Genomic DNA, 12,442 nt, shown 5'->3' on the forward strand with positions numbered 1-12,442 from the left:
GAGGTGCGGGTCACACTCATCTGCAGGGCCCTGATCGTGTCAAGCTGATTCAGTGCCAAGGGGACTCAAGATGGTCAAGGCCAGACTGGGATGCTCTCGGGCCAGGGTCTGGCCTAACTTAAGTTTCATAACGAACTTCTCCCTTCCCACCTCCAGACTAACTAGGGCAGTTTTATTCTCCAAGTTCACCCCATACGAGATGGCAGAGGGGAGGGATGTACCCGCTGCTGTGCGGTTTCTCAAACCCGACAGCCCTTAAACCGTGAGAGTGCTAGTTCTTTGTCAGGTCTGGGACTCATAAAATATGCCTGAGGAAGGAATCAGTTTGTCAGCTCTGGGTGGGGGACCTGGCACAGCTGGATGCGTGCAGTGTGCCCCTGGGAATGGTGTAGCACAGACTGGTTTCCTCCACGCTGTTTGGATCACAGCTCTGATTGCAGGGCGTTTTGTGAGCCTTGGGTCTTCCACGCCCTCTCGCCTCCATATGGTTTGAGTGGTCTGTGCCCGGACGATATACCTATGCTGATGATGCTCAGAGCTTCTGGAAGAAACCGAGCTGGAGAGAAGGGGCGGGTGTTCCTGTGCAAGTCACACGGTCACAAGTACAAGCGACATGGTTTGCTTTAGGATGATGCAGGGCAGGATGCTATGACCACACAGTGAGACGTGTGTGGCAGCAACCAGGGCTTCTCTCAGCTCCCTGTCCCTTTCCCCAGGGCCTTTGCCAAGAGGCAGCAGCAGCTGACAGCCATGAAGGTGATTCAGAGGAACTGCGCTGCCTACCTCAAGCTGCGGAATTGGCAGTGGTGGAGGCTGTTCACCAAGGTGGGTGCTCCGGGCCCCACACCCCTTCTCAGGGCCCCCAGACCTGGTCTTCACTCCAGATGCTCTGGATGTGGGACTGGAGATGGGTGACAGTGGGTGTGCTCCTGAGGACTCGAGATCAAACTATGCCTGTTGACGATTCTCCAGGCCAGTGAGGTGCATCTGGTGAAGGCCCACCTTCTTTGGTACATGGGTTACAGCCATGACCTTAACACAGGGCCAGAGAATTGTCATCACCGCAAAGATTTCTCACAGTAAGCTTTTGTAGCCACACCCACTGTCTTCCATGGCCACACCCACTTCCTTCCATGGCCACGCCCATTTCTTCCCATGGCCACCTTCATTTCCTTTCATAGTCCCTGGTGAGCACTGTCTGTTTCTGTTTCTAAAATTTTGTCATTTCAAGAATGTTATGTAAATGAGGTCATGCAGTGTGTCACCTTTTGAGACTGGCATTTTTTTTTTTTGCACTTAGCACGATTCTCAGGAGATCCATCCAGGCAGTTACATGTATCAATGGTTTGATTCTCTGGGTATAACTTGTTCTTGCAGCATTGCTGCTGAAACATACCAATTGTGCCAAGACATGCTCTGTTGCGACAGACACAGTTTCCTCTTATGTGCCATTAAGTGTGCAAATCGGCACAAGTCTTTCCCCTTGAGCAAGTATTTATGGAGTGTCTGTTGTGCACCAGGCATGCACAGGTGCTGTGGGCTTACAGCTGTGAACAGACAGCATGGGCTCTGGCCTCATGAATATTCTGGTGGAGTGGGGGAGCAGACAGTGAGCAGACACTTGCAGGAACAAATAGATAAGGCAAATGAGGGTGAGTGCGTGTGTGTGGCAGGGGCTTCCCTAGAGCCAGGCCAGGGCTTGAGCACAGGAGTCAAGAGTCAGCCCAGTAAAAAACAACAAAGGGGAGCAGCTTTTTGAAATGTTCATCCCCATAGACTCAGCTTCTTGAAAACTGACTTAAGAAAGCCACCTGTGATCAAGAAAATCAGGAATTAGAGGTGTTTGTTGTGGCCTGGTTTGTAACAGCAAATTTCCAATGTCCAGTCCTGACAGGCTGATTAATTCAACACGGCTCTTCCATTCATGTGGGTTATCTTGTTTTAAGTAAATAAAAGTACATAAAACTGGCAGCATGATCTTGAGTATATTTATTTAAGGTTCAGGAAAAAAGACTGGAAGGAAATGCTAACAATGATAATAATGATCTCGATAGGGAGGTAGGATGTGGAGATTTTTTTTTTCCTTTTCCCCTTGGAAGGAAATGTAACAATTTGTAGCAGATGGGACTAAACGGAAGGAGGGGAGGTTTTCTCCTCTCACTGCACACCGTTTTCTGTTGGCCTAATTTAGGGTATCTCAACCTTGGCACTATTGATATTTGGGGGGGCATGGCTCTGTGTTGTACATTCTAGAATGTTTAGCAACATCTCTGGAATCTACCCACTAGATGCCGGTAGCATCCCCTACCCCAGTTGTGAGGGGTGAAACTGTCTCCAGAAATTGCCAAATGTCCCCGTGGGGTGGAGTACAATTGTCCCCCGCTAAGAAGCTCTAATACGATTTATTACAAGATGGTATCCCTTATGCCTTGAAAATAAATGGTGGGCTGACTGTGTGTGCGCAGGTGAAGCCCCTGCTGCAGGTGACTCGGCAGGAGGAGGAGATGCAGGCCAAGGAGGAGGAGCTGCAGAAGATCAAGGACCGGCAGCAGAAGGCAGAGAGTGAGCTCAAGGAGCTGGAGCAGAAGCACTCGCAGGTGCCGGGCAGGGAGCGCGACAGGCTGCAGGGGGCGGGCCGCTGCCTGCTCCTGGAGACTCACTGGCTGCCTCCCCACCCCCGGCATGCAGCTGGCGGAGGAAAAGAACCTGCTTCAGGAGCAGCTGCAGGCAGAGACGGAGCTATACGCCGAGGCTGAGGAGATGCGGGTCCGGCTGGCGGCCAAGAAGCAGGAGCTGGAGGAGATCCTGCATGAGATGGAGGCCCGCCTGGAGGAGGAGGAAGACCGGGGCCAGCAGCTGCAGGCAGAAAAGAAGAAGATGGCCCAGCAGATGCTGGTAAGGCACTGCAGTGGCCACCCCTGGGGGATACCAAGTCACTTGACCCTCACTGCAGGCCTGTGAGGTACATTGGATAAGTAGAGAGCAAGGCTTGGAGAGGAATGGCCATCTGCCCACACAGGTCCCCTCTAAATCCCACTCTGCTCTGCCCTGCCTTTCATGTGCTTTAATTTTTTGTCCTAATAGCAATGCTGTGTGAGGGGTAATTATATTGTTGCAGAACAAAACACCTAAAGTAAACATTTATTTCACATAGTCAGGAACCTGACAGTGGCATAGCTAAATGGGTCTGGTTCAGCATCTCTCAGGAAGTTACAGTCAAGAGGTCAGCTGGGGCTGCAGTCATCTGAAGGCTCTGCTGGGGCTGGGGGACCCGCTTCCATGGGGCTCCCTGCATGGCTGTGGGCCGGAGGCCTCGGACCCTCACCACATGGGCTTCTCCCTGTGGCTGCTTGAGTGTCTTTACAACATGGTGGCTGGCTTCCCTGAGACGGGGTGAATCAGAGAGAAAACAGGGGAAGAAGCCACAGTGCCTTTTTTTGTTAATTTTTTCTTTTATTACTTCTAAAGAGATGGGAAGGGAGGGAGAGAGAGAGGGAGAGAAACGTGACATGAGAGAGGATCATTGATCAGTGCCCCTTGTCTATGCCCCTACTGGGGACCGAACCCACAACCCAGGCACGTGCCCTAACTGGGACTCGAACCCGTGATCTTTTAGTTTGCAGGGTGACACCCAACCAAATAAGCCACACTGGTCAGGGCACCACAGTGCCTTTTATAGCGCTGATGTTATACTCCACCATTTCTTCTAGATTTGGTCAGAAGCGAGTCACTAAGTCCTGCCCACACTCAAAGGGGGAGGAATTAGGCTCCACCTTTGAAAGGAAGAGTGTAATTTGGGGTTGCATTTCAAAACCACCCCAGTACCTACTGTCCCCATTTTATAGATGAGGAGACTGGGGCTCCATGAAGCAAAGTGACCTGCTCAAACCTTGGTTTCCAATGAAAGAAGACTGCAGAGCACTCGGGGGTCACAGGCCCATCCCCCGTGTCTGTTAGTTGCCAGGGCTCCACGAAAATGAGTTTTAAGCAAGGCTGTCATTCTTTCTTTTCCCACGAAGGACCTGGAGGAACAGCTGGAGGAGGAGGAAGCTGCGAGGCAGAAGCTACAACTTGAGAAGGTCACAGCTGAGGCCAAGATCAAGAAACTGGAGGATGACATCCTGGTCATGGATGATCAGAACAATAAACTGTCAAAAGTGAGTGGCGTTGAGCGTCTGCATCCTAACGACAAGCTTGCCAGGGCCACAGATTGCAGATCATTTTCCCTTTTGAGCCCAATAAAAGGCCCTGAAGGCCAAGCAACGTGACGAGATGGCTCCATGAGGGCCGTCTGGACGCAGGGCTGCCCCAGGGCAAGCCCCGGCAACACCGTGACCAGTGGGAGCCCCAGGTTGGGCAAAGGAGGCAAACGTGCCTGCGGCTCTGGGCCCTCCCCCACTTTCTCCTGGACCATGTCCAGTTAGGAGTAGGGCGACCAGCTGTCCTGGTTGGCCTGGGGTGGAGGGGTTTGGGATGTGGGACGTTCGGTACCAAAACCAGAAAAGTCCCAGTGCAGAAGAGGATGAGTAAGTAGGTCACCCTCGTCAGTCACCTCGGTCAGTCACCTCTAACCAGCCCCACTGAGGACAGGCTCCTTTCAGTTCTTTCGGCTAGATGTCAGCAGGGCGCCTGCCACGAGCCAGGCCCTGTTAGGAGCCAGGGAATGCATGGTAAGGAGGACCATGCCCTTGTGGGGCTTACACTCTATTGGTACAGCAAATAGAACATCATACACATAATCGTTCATTACCATTGTGATCGGGATTCTGAAGGAGGTATTGCCCGTATTATGAGAAGAGCACTAGGACTGGAGGTAGGTTAGTCAGGGGAGGCTTCCTGGAGGAAGTGACCTGTAAGTGGAAACCTAAAGACTGAGGAGCAGTTACAGGGAGAGGGGGCAGAGGTGCATTCCAGGCAGATGGGTCCATCTGTGCAAAGGCCCTGAGGTAGGCAGGGAGAGCTGGCATATGATAGGAGGGGGAAGAGGGCCCCATTGGCTGGGACCATTGAAGTATGAGGGGAGGTGTGGCATGAGATGAGAAATGGCCAACTTTTGGAAATCAAGGAACTTCTCTTCACCATTTCAAACTCTAGGCTGTATTTGGTTATAATGGGGGCTTTCCTTTCATCTGTTCATTACTAAAAGTGAGACCATAGATCCTGGAGGAAAAACAGAAACTAACAGTATTTCTTTTTCTTTCCCCCCAAAGGAACGAAAACTCCTTGAAGAGAGGATTAGCGATTTAACGACGAATCTCGCAGAAGAGGAAGAAAAGGCCAAGAATCTTACCAAGCTGAAAAATAAGCACGAATCTATGATTTCAGAACTGGAAGGTAAACCAGCTACCCAAAGAGGCTTTGAACCAGTATTTTAAAACTAGGAGAATCAGAGAGGAGAGTTCAGAATGGCAGATTATTTCGAGAATGATAAACCCTCTCCAGGCTCCCCAGCCACCCTGAGTCAACATACGTGAATAATCCAAGGTGCTCTGCATCAGGACTGACTAGCCTGCGTTGGGATGCTGGCGCAGGCGAGGGTGTCACCGGTGAGGGAGGGGTGTGCGTGTGCATGTGCGTGAATTTCCCCCGACTGAGTGCCTGAGCAGAAAGACTCATCCTCCAGGAGTCTTTCTGGTGGCTTCCACCTCCTGAAGGGCCTCTGGCTTTGTCTAGTGCGGCTGAAGAAAGAGGAGAAGAACCGGCAGGAGCTGGAGAAGCTGAAACGGAAGCTGGAGGGAGAGGCCAGCGACTTCCACGAGCAGATCGCTGACCTGCAGGCGCAGATCGCTGAGCTCAAGATGCAGCTGGCCAAGAAGGAGGAGGAGCTGCAGGCGGCCCTGGCCAGGTAGTGAGGCCATGGCCTGTGTGTTCCCGGGCCCCTGCCAATCTCCGGCGGCCCCAGTCTTCCTCTTTTCTCAGTCAGGCCTCCATCTCGCGCAGGGCGTCCGCAGGCCAGGCCTTCTAGAACACCAGAAGGCCCGCGTGCACCTCCAGAGCCATGCCTTTGACTTTCCTCTCTTCCCTCCAAACTCATCCCTCTTTGTGTCCCCCATGGTGTCTGTCTTTGGATGCCCGGTCCTGCATGTCCAGGGGCCCTTCCTTGGCATCTCGCACGCCACCGGCCTGAGGCTGGAATGACCCTCCTCTCCCTAAGGCCCTCCTTTGAAGGTCCCCCTTTTGTGAATGCCAGTCTCCTCCCTGGCCTTTGCCCACCCTGCTCCTCCCACAGCCAGCAGGCAGCCGCCCTGAGAGCCTGCCAGCCCTTTGACACGTGGCCCTCCTCCCAGCTCTGAGCTGGCTTCACCCTAGCGGCCTCATACTGGGAATACTGCTTATTTGCTCACTGGGTGCTAAGTTCTCTTCTAAGCAGTGTCTTCACAGATACTGGGCCACGTATACTGCCATTCTCTCTATTCCACTGAGGAGGAGGAGGCCGGGCCAGGGGAGGTGAAGAAACATGTGACTGTCACCCAGCTTTTGAGAGGCAGAGCTGGGATTCGAGCCCCAGAGTGGTCTGATTGAGTGCCCTGGCCAGCTCTGTCTGTGCTGCATGACAGGGTTAGAGTGGTCCACTAGAAACATCACTCTGGGTTGTGAACCTGCTAAAAAACTGCTGGCTTGTCAGGAAAAGCCAGATCTTCGCCCGGCACCCGCAGCCCCCCCCCTCCGCAGTCTGACCCCAGCCCAGCCATTTTGCTCCCTCCCTGCTGCTGCCCCTTCACAGGGACAGCACAGTCGCCTTGCTCACCTCACCTGGTCCCTGTAGAATCTTGCCTCTGCGCTTCCCTCATGCCACTGCCTCCCACCCGTCATGGGGACAACCAGAGGCCAGCCCTCCCATGTGTCAGGAGGGAGTTCCCTCCATGAAACGACCAGCTCCGTGGCGCTCGGAGATGCTGCTCACATCCTGCCCAACCCGTGCTCACTGCACCTTCCAGACTGGGAGCCCTGACTTTGACCTGGCCCCATGCAGGGCCTGGCCCAGGGCCTCGCATGCAGCAGGCACTCACTCACTCACTCACTGTTTGAGCAAAGAGAGAAAAGACAAGTAGTTACCAAGAAGGAATTGCCCAATGTTCAGAAAGCAACTATTAAGCCCCTTCTGTGAATTAGGCGCCATGCTAGCCTGGGACCAGTGCTTTGCATTCACCCACACAGACAACTGTGACCTATTTTTTATGTCAGACCTTGAAACGCATCCTGTCTTATGTAAATCTCCAAGCAGCCCAGTGTCGCAAGAGGGGATCCCTGTGTCTTGGGGCTGTGGATGGAGCATGGTTTGGTATCTGGAGCGTGACTGCTTGGTGTCAGAAAACAATTTGGGGCATGTGTGAGACAGCAGAGGCCTGGGACCCCAGGGTCTTGTTCCGGTGACCTGTCCCTGGCAGGCTTGACGATGAGATTGCTCAGAAGAACAATGCCTTGAAGAAGATCCGGGAGCTGGAGGGTCACATCTCAGACCTGCAGGAGGACCTGGACTCGGAACGGGCTGCAAGAAATAAGGCTGAGAAGCAGAAGCGAGACCTGGGGGAGGAGCTGGAGGCGCTGAAGACAGAGCTGGAGGACACCCTGGACAGCACGGCCACGCAGCAGGAGCTCCGGTGAGGGGGCCCCACTGTCCTGCCGCACTGGTGGGAGGGCTGGTGTGGGAGGAGCGAGCCCCAGGAAATCCTAAGCCACCAGTTCCGCAGGCCCTACATTCACTGTCCTGATGGCATTTTTCAGTAACTGACACAAGTGTGCTTATTTTTAATCTCACTGCTTCACATCACAATAGTGGGATGTAGAGAACGATTTGAAAACTATAGAAAAGCAGACACCAAAAACACTGCCCTTAGTCCCCCCACTGTTAACATTTTGAGGGACTTCCTTCCTGTCCTTTCGCGTGGGTGTACCTGTGTGAGTAGATCGTCCCCGACTCCGGCCTCCAAGTGCGTGCATCTCAGTTTTCTGTTAAAGTTAAAACAACATCAGACTGGTTTTTTTAATACAAGATTCACAGCAGGTAATCAATCACACAGACAACAAAACAGCTACAGGGCACCTGCTAGAAAATGAATGCTGTCTTTAGCGGAACGAGGTCATTTATTCATTCAATAAACATATGAATGTAATTCGAGAGCATCTGTGTCAGGTGCTGTGCTAACAACTGAGATTCACCTCCCACACTTTGGGTTTTGTGCTGCAGCACTTACCTGTGCCCAGAAGCCAGGACATTATTCTGTTCCCTTCCTACCTGGCCAACAATATAGAAAAGCCTGGTGCAGTATTTAAAGGCTCAGACGCAGACTATTTTCCATCCTACACACAGGGGTTGTGACGACACCGGAAGTTGCTTACCCTCTCTTAGCCTTGTTTCCTTATCTGTAAAATGGAAATCATAACACACGTGCCTCTTAGGGGCATTCTGAGTATTATGAGATGATGTATTAAAGAACTTAGGTCAGGACCTGGCATACAGTAAGTGCTCAATAAAGACGAGTGAATATTAGTATTTCAAGAACATTTTGCAATTCTTTCAACAGTATTTTGTGTATTTGCTGGCCCTGAGAAATTCTAGGCAGGTAAGATACTCCTTATTTTGCAGCTGAGGAAATTCCAGGTCCAGAGAGGTTAGGTGACTCACCTGAGGTCGCACAGCTAAAAATAGGCGGTGACGGGAACGTCAGCCCCGGGTCCTTTGCCCAGCACTGTCTGAGATGAGCCCCATCCCACCCCAGTTGCCATGACTGTGTTCTCCTGTCCAGGGCCAAGAGGGAGCAGGAGGTGACGGTGCTGAAGAAGGCCCTGGACGAGGAGACGCGATCCCACGAGGCCCAGGTCCAGGAGATGAGGCAGAAGCACACACAGGCCGTGGAGGAGCTCACCGAGCAGCTCGAGCAGTTCAAGAGGGTGAGTGGTCCCTCAACAGCCTCACGTGACTCCATACCAGGGTCTGTACTAAGAGAGCAACAGGCTACCCAAGATTCTGACAGTAACGACAGCAGCCAGCATTTAGGCAAGTAATCTTCACACCACTCTGAGACAGGTCCTGCTAAGCCCATTTTACACATGAGGAAAGACCACGCGTCCTTGTGTTTCATTTCCAGGAGAGAGTTTTTTAACCTGAGACATCCTGCTACCCTAACGTCTGAATTAATTCTTTCGCCCTCAGTGCAATGGCTTCCCCACATCCCTGCACTTTCTAAGTCCCCCAGAAACTAGACTAAATGGGTGCAGTTCTACCTAGACGTGGTAGGACTTTGTATCCGTTTAAGCATCTTTCTGTGAGCTGGGTCACTTCCTCTTCTATCAGACTCTCAACGTTTCCTGTAATTCCAATGTTAGCTGTCCAAATATGCAGCACTAGTTATAGGCTAGACACTGTGCCAAGGTTTACAAACACTCATTTAATTTTACCCGTGATCTCTGTGGATCTCCAGGCCCCACGCTCTGAAAAGTGCTGAGCAAGACTGAGATCCCCTCACCCTCCAGATGATTAAGGACACTTGTCCACATCCCCTTATCACTTGTCACATGGGATCTGAATACCAATCTTCAACGTTTCATCAGACCTTTATATATTTTACACAAATGAGCTTTTGCTAATTACAACAACATATTTCCCTTTCGATTGGCTTCCCTTTTTAATGTCCACAAGTTATCTTTAATAGAATTTGAGCCCAGGTAGGCTATTCTCACCTTCTGAAATACGCTCCGGGCAGCAGTGTGTGCGCTCTTTGACTCTGTGGATGGAAGAGTGGGCCCCCGGGAAGGGTAACTGACCGTCCTTACGCCAAAGGGTCATCAGAGTGGGGCTGGGGCTGGGAGTCAGGCCCCCAGTTCTGGGCCAGGCCTCTCTGGACTGACTCAGCTGCTAACGTCAGCAGCAGACAGCATCCGTTTCTGACTCCTGCCCTGGTCTCAGGTGCTGAAAAAGGGCACCACCCGTGTTTTACCTCTAATGACTCTGGTACAGACTCGGAGCCCTGGTCCCACAAGGTTGCTGAGAAAATTTGTGTTATCATTCCTACCTGGTCTCCCCTTACACGTGTGTGGTTCTGCCACAGTCTGGGGGTCTTTGGCTGGGCTAAGGCTTTAGGGAGCCCAAATCCCCTTGGCTCCTTATCGACCTGCACTGTTTCCCCAGAGGCACTTTGTCCCTGAGGTGCTGACAGCTCAGATGTGCCCGGGACAGAGGAACGGCTTCTCTGGGCTGCCTGGACACTGCACGGTGCCTTCCTGGGGACTGTAGGAAAGCCAAGTGTGGTTCCCTCTGTCCTTGGGATCCACCGCTGCGGACTCTGGCCCGCAGGGTTCGTGTGTTGTGGTTGCGATGAACAAAACTCACACAGACTACACAAGTCCTGTGGAGAAAAAGGGACAGTATGGCCACTCTGAGTGAGAGATGGCCCCAACCTCTGCCTGGACAGGCTTTTACTGCTTTTCTGGGCACATTACATCAAGGAGGGTCCTCATTTACTATGCACAGGTTCGCTTTAGGTGGTTACCTTTTACAGATAACAAAGGAGAGGAAGTTGCTAATTACTACAAAGACAAAGGAAATTTGCAAATGCAAAGGAAAAAGTGTTTGAACTGGTTACATTCATCCTTGGGAGGTTTAGCATAGATTTTAGAAAGTTACTTTAAAGACATGAAGTCAACATTTGTTGCCTGAATTCGGGGTGAGGGAATTTTAGCAAAAAGCAAGCCTTATAGCAGCCTAGGTACGATGCAGGCCTGATTTCCCATGGGAAAGCCGAAAGCTTCCTCTGTGCCAACCTGGTTCCTCATCGGTTTTCCGATAGTGCTGGGCTACATTCGCCACACCACGCAGAGGGGTTCCCTGTAACCGACACACTTGTCTCTTGCTTCTTTTCCCACTCTGCCCTCCAGCTTAGGAAAAAGCCCTCTCCATTCTCCTGCTTTTGCCCCAAACACTATTTTTTCTTAGGGAAATTGACATGCCTACAGGTGCTGGTTGGATTAAATGACTTTCTCGACTATCATCAAAAAAGCAGTGTGCGTTTGATGATAAATGTGATGGATAATAGGGAGTGGTGGACTAGGGCCAGGTGGAGTGTGGCTGCCCCATCTACAGGACGAGCTACTACTTAGAACCAGCAGGTACTGCTTTGGAGGAAGGCAAGACTCCTGCTTCCAGATACTCAGTTTGCTTTTTTGAAAATCAGAATTAGATGTATGCAGTAACATTCACCAATTTCAAGTGTATAGCTCAATGAACTTTGACAAATGTATGCATCTGGGCAATCACCACTGGTCATGATATAGGACATTAGATTATTTAATAGAGAAGCTGGGAGTCCACAGTTTTATGATATTTCTTTATTATAATGTTGGCAACAAACGAAGGGTCCCACAGGACACGACAGCAGGCTGGCTGCAGCCCACGTGCAATGCCGGATTGTCAGAGGCCCTTTAGGAAAACAGAATCCGAAGTCTCCCTGTGATTCTGTGTTCCCAAGCCTGCTGTATCCCTCCCATGAGGACTTGCACAGGTCCCTGGACCTACCTGAGGGAGGGGAAAGGACATGGTCTTTTCCCAGAGGCAGATTCCTCAACTACAGGGGTTCCCATCGTACCACATTCTCCCAGCCACGGCTGTAACACCTTCCCTCCCCTCTGTTCCTCGGGCCAGGCCAAGGCCAACCTGGACAAGAACAAGCAGACACTGGAGAAGGAGAACGCAGACCTGGCGGGTGAGCTGCGGGTCCTGAGCCAGGCCAAGCAGGAGGTGGAGCACAAGAAGAAGAAGCTGGAGGTGCAACTGCAGGAACTGCAGTCCAAGTGCAGCGACGGGGAGCGGGCCCGAGCCGAGCTCAACGACAAGGTCCACAAGCTGCAGGTGAGGTGGCAGCGCAGGGACACCTGCGGTACCTGCTCTGCAGGAGATGCAGTGCTTCTGGCTAACTGAAGCCTCTCTTGCTGCGAAGCAAGTCTGTTTCCTCTAGTTACATTCCCAAGGAGATGAGATGGTCACCCATTTCAGTTTAATCATTAAGAACCTTCATCCATTCATTCAACAAGTATTTACGGAGTACCTGCTCTAGGCCAGGAACCGTGTTCAATTCTGAGGTATTGACACAACAGCGGGGAAGCAGACAGACACTGTTCCTGCCCCAGGAGAACACTAGCCTAGCGGAGGGGCAGGCATTAATAATCACAGAAATGAGGGTGAGAAGATGCTGGAAAGGGGTGGCACGTAATGTAGTAAGTACACACAACAAGGGGGGCTGGCCTGCGGGAGGAGTCAGAAGGCTTCCCTGAGAATGCATGGCCTGACGGATGGAACAGCACATGCCAAGGCCCCACTGGAAGTGGGAAATGAGATCACATAAGGCCAGGACGTGATCTAACGGGACTAGCTAGAAGAGGAAATGTGGTACAAAGTGGCACTAGAGAGGCAGGTTGTGGCCAGATGACACAGCGCCTGCCTTGGAGG

At 51.9% G+C, this 12,442-nt stretch overlaps 1 protein-coding gene across 4 annotated transcripts in view; it reads left to right on the plus strand.

The window, feature by feature from the left end:
- MYH11 (myosin heavy chain 11) overlaps positions 1 to 12,442 on the plus strand; it is a 121,085-nt gene that overhangs the window by 93,257 nt on the left and 15,386 nt on the right. For all 4 annotated transcript variants that reach the window (XM_037067750.1, XM_037067751.1, XM_037067748.1 and 1 more), the window contains 9 exons: positions 717 to 825; positions 2,466 to 2,597; positions 2,689 to 2,895; positions 4,020 to 4,157; positions 5,211 to 5,334; positions 5,674 to 5,845; positions 7,389 to 7,601; positions 8,748 to 8,892; positions 11,639 to 11,845. In XM_037067750.1, coding sequence (XP_036923645.1) covers positions 717 to 825; positions 2,466 to 2,597; positions 2,689 to 2,895; positions 4,020 to 4,157; positions 5,211 to 5,334; positions 5,674 to 5,845; positions 7,389 to 7,601; positions 8,748 to 8,892; positions 11,639 to 11,845 — 1,447 coding nt within the window. The remainder of the gene's footprint in view (positions 1 to 716; positions 826 to 2,465; positions 2,598 to 2,688; positions 2,896 to 4,019; positions 4,158 to 5,210; positions 5,335 to 5,673; positions 5,846 to 7,388; positions 7,602 to 8,747; positions 8,893 to 11,638; positions 11,846 to 12,442) is intronic.

This window comes from Sturnira hondurensis, unplaced genomic scaffold (genome assembly GCF_014824575.4).
Source record: "Sturnira hondurensis isolate 20B ecotype Veracruz unplaced genomic scaffold, ASM1482457v3 Scaffold0017394, whole genome shotgun sequence".
NCBI lineage: Eukaryota > Metazoa > Chordata > Mammalia > Chiroptera > Phyllostomidae > Sturnira > Sturnira hondurensis.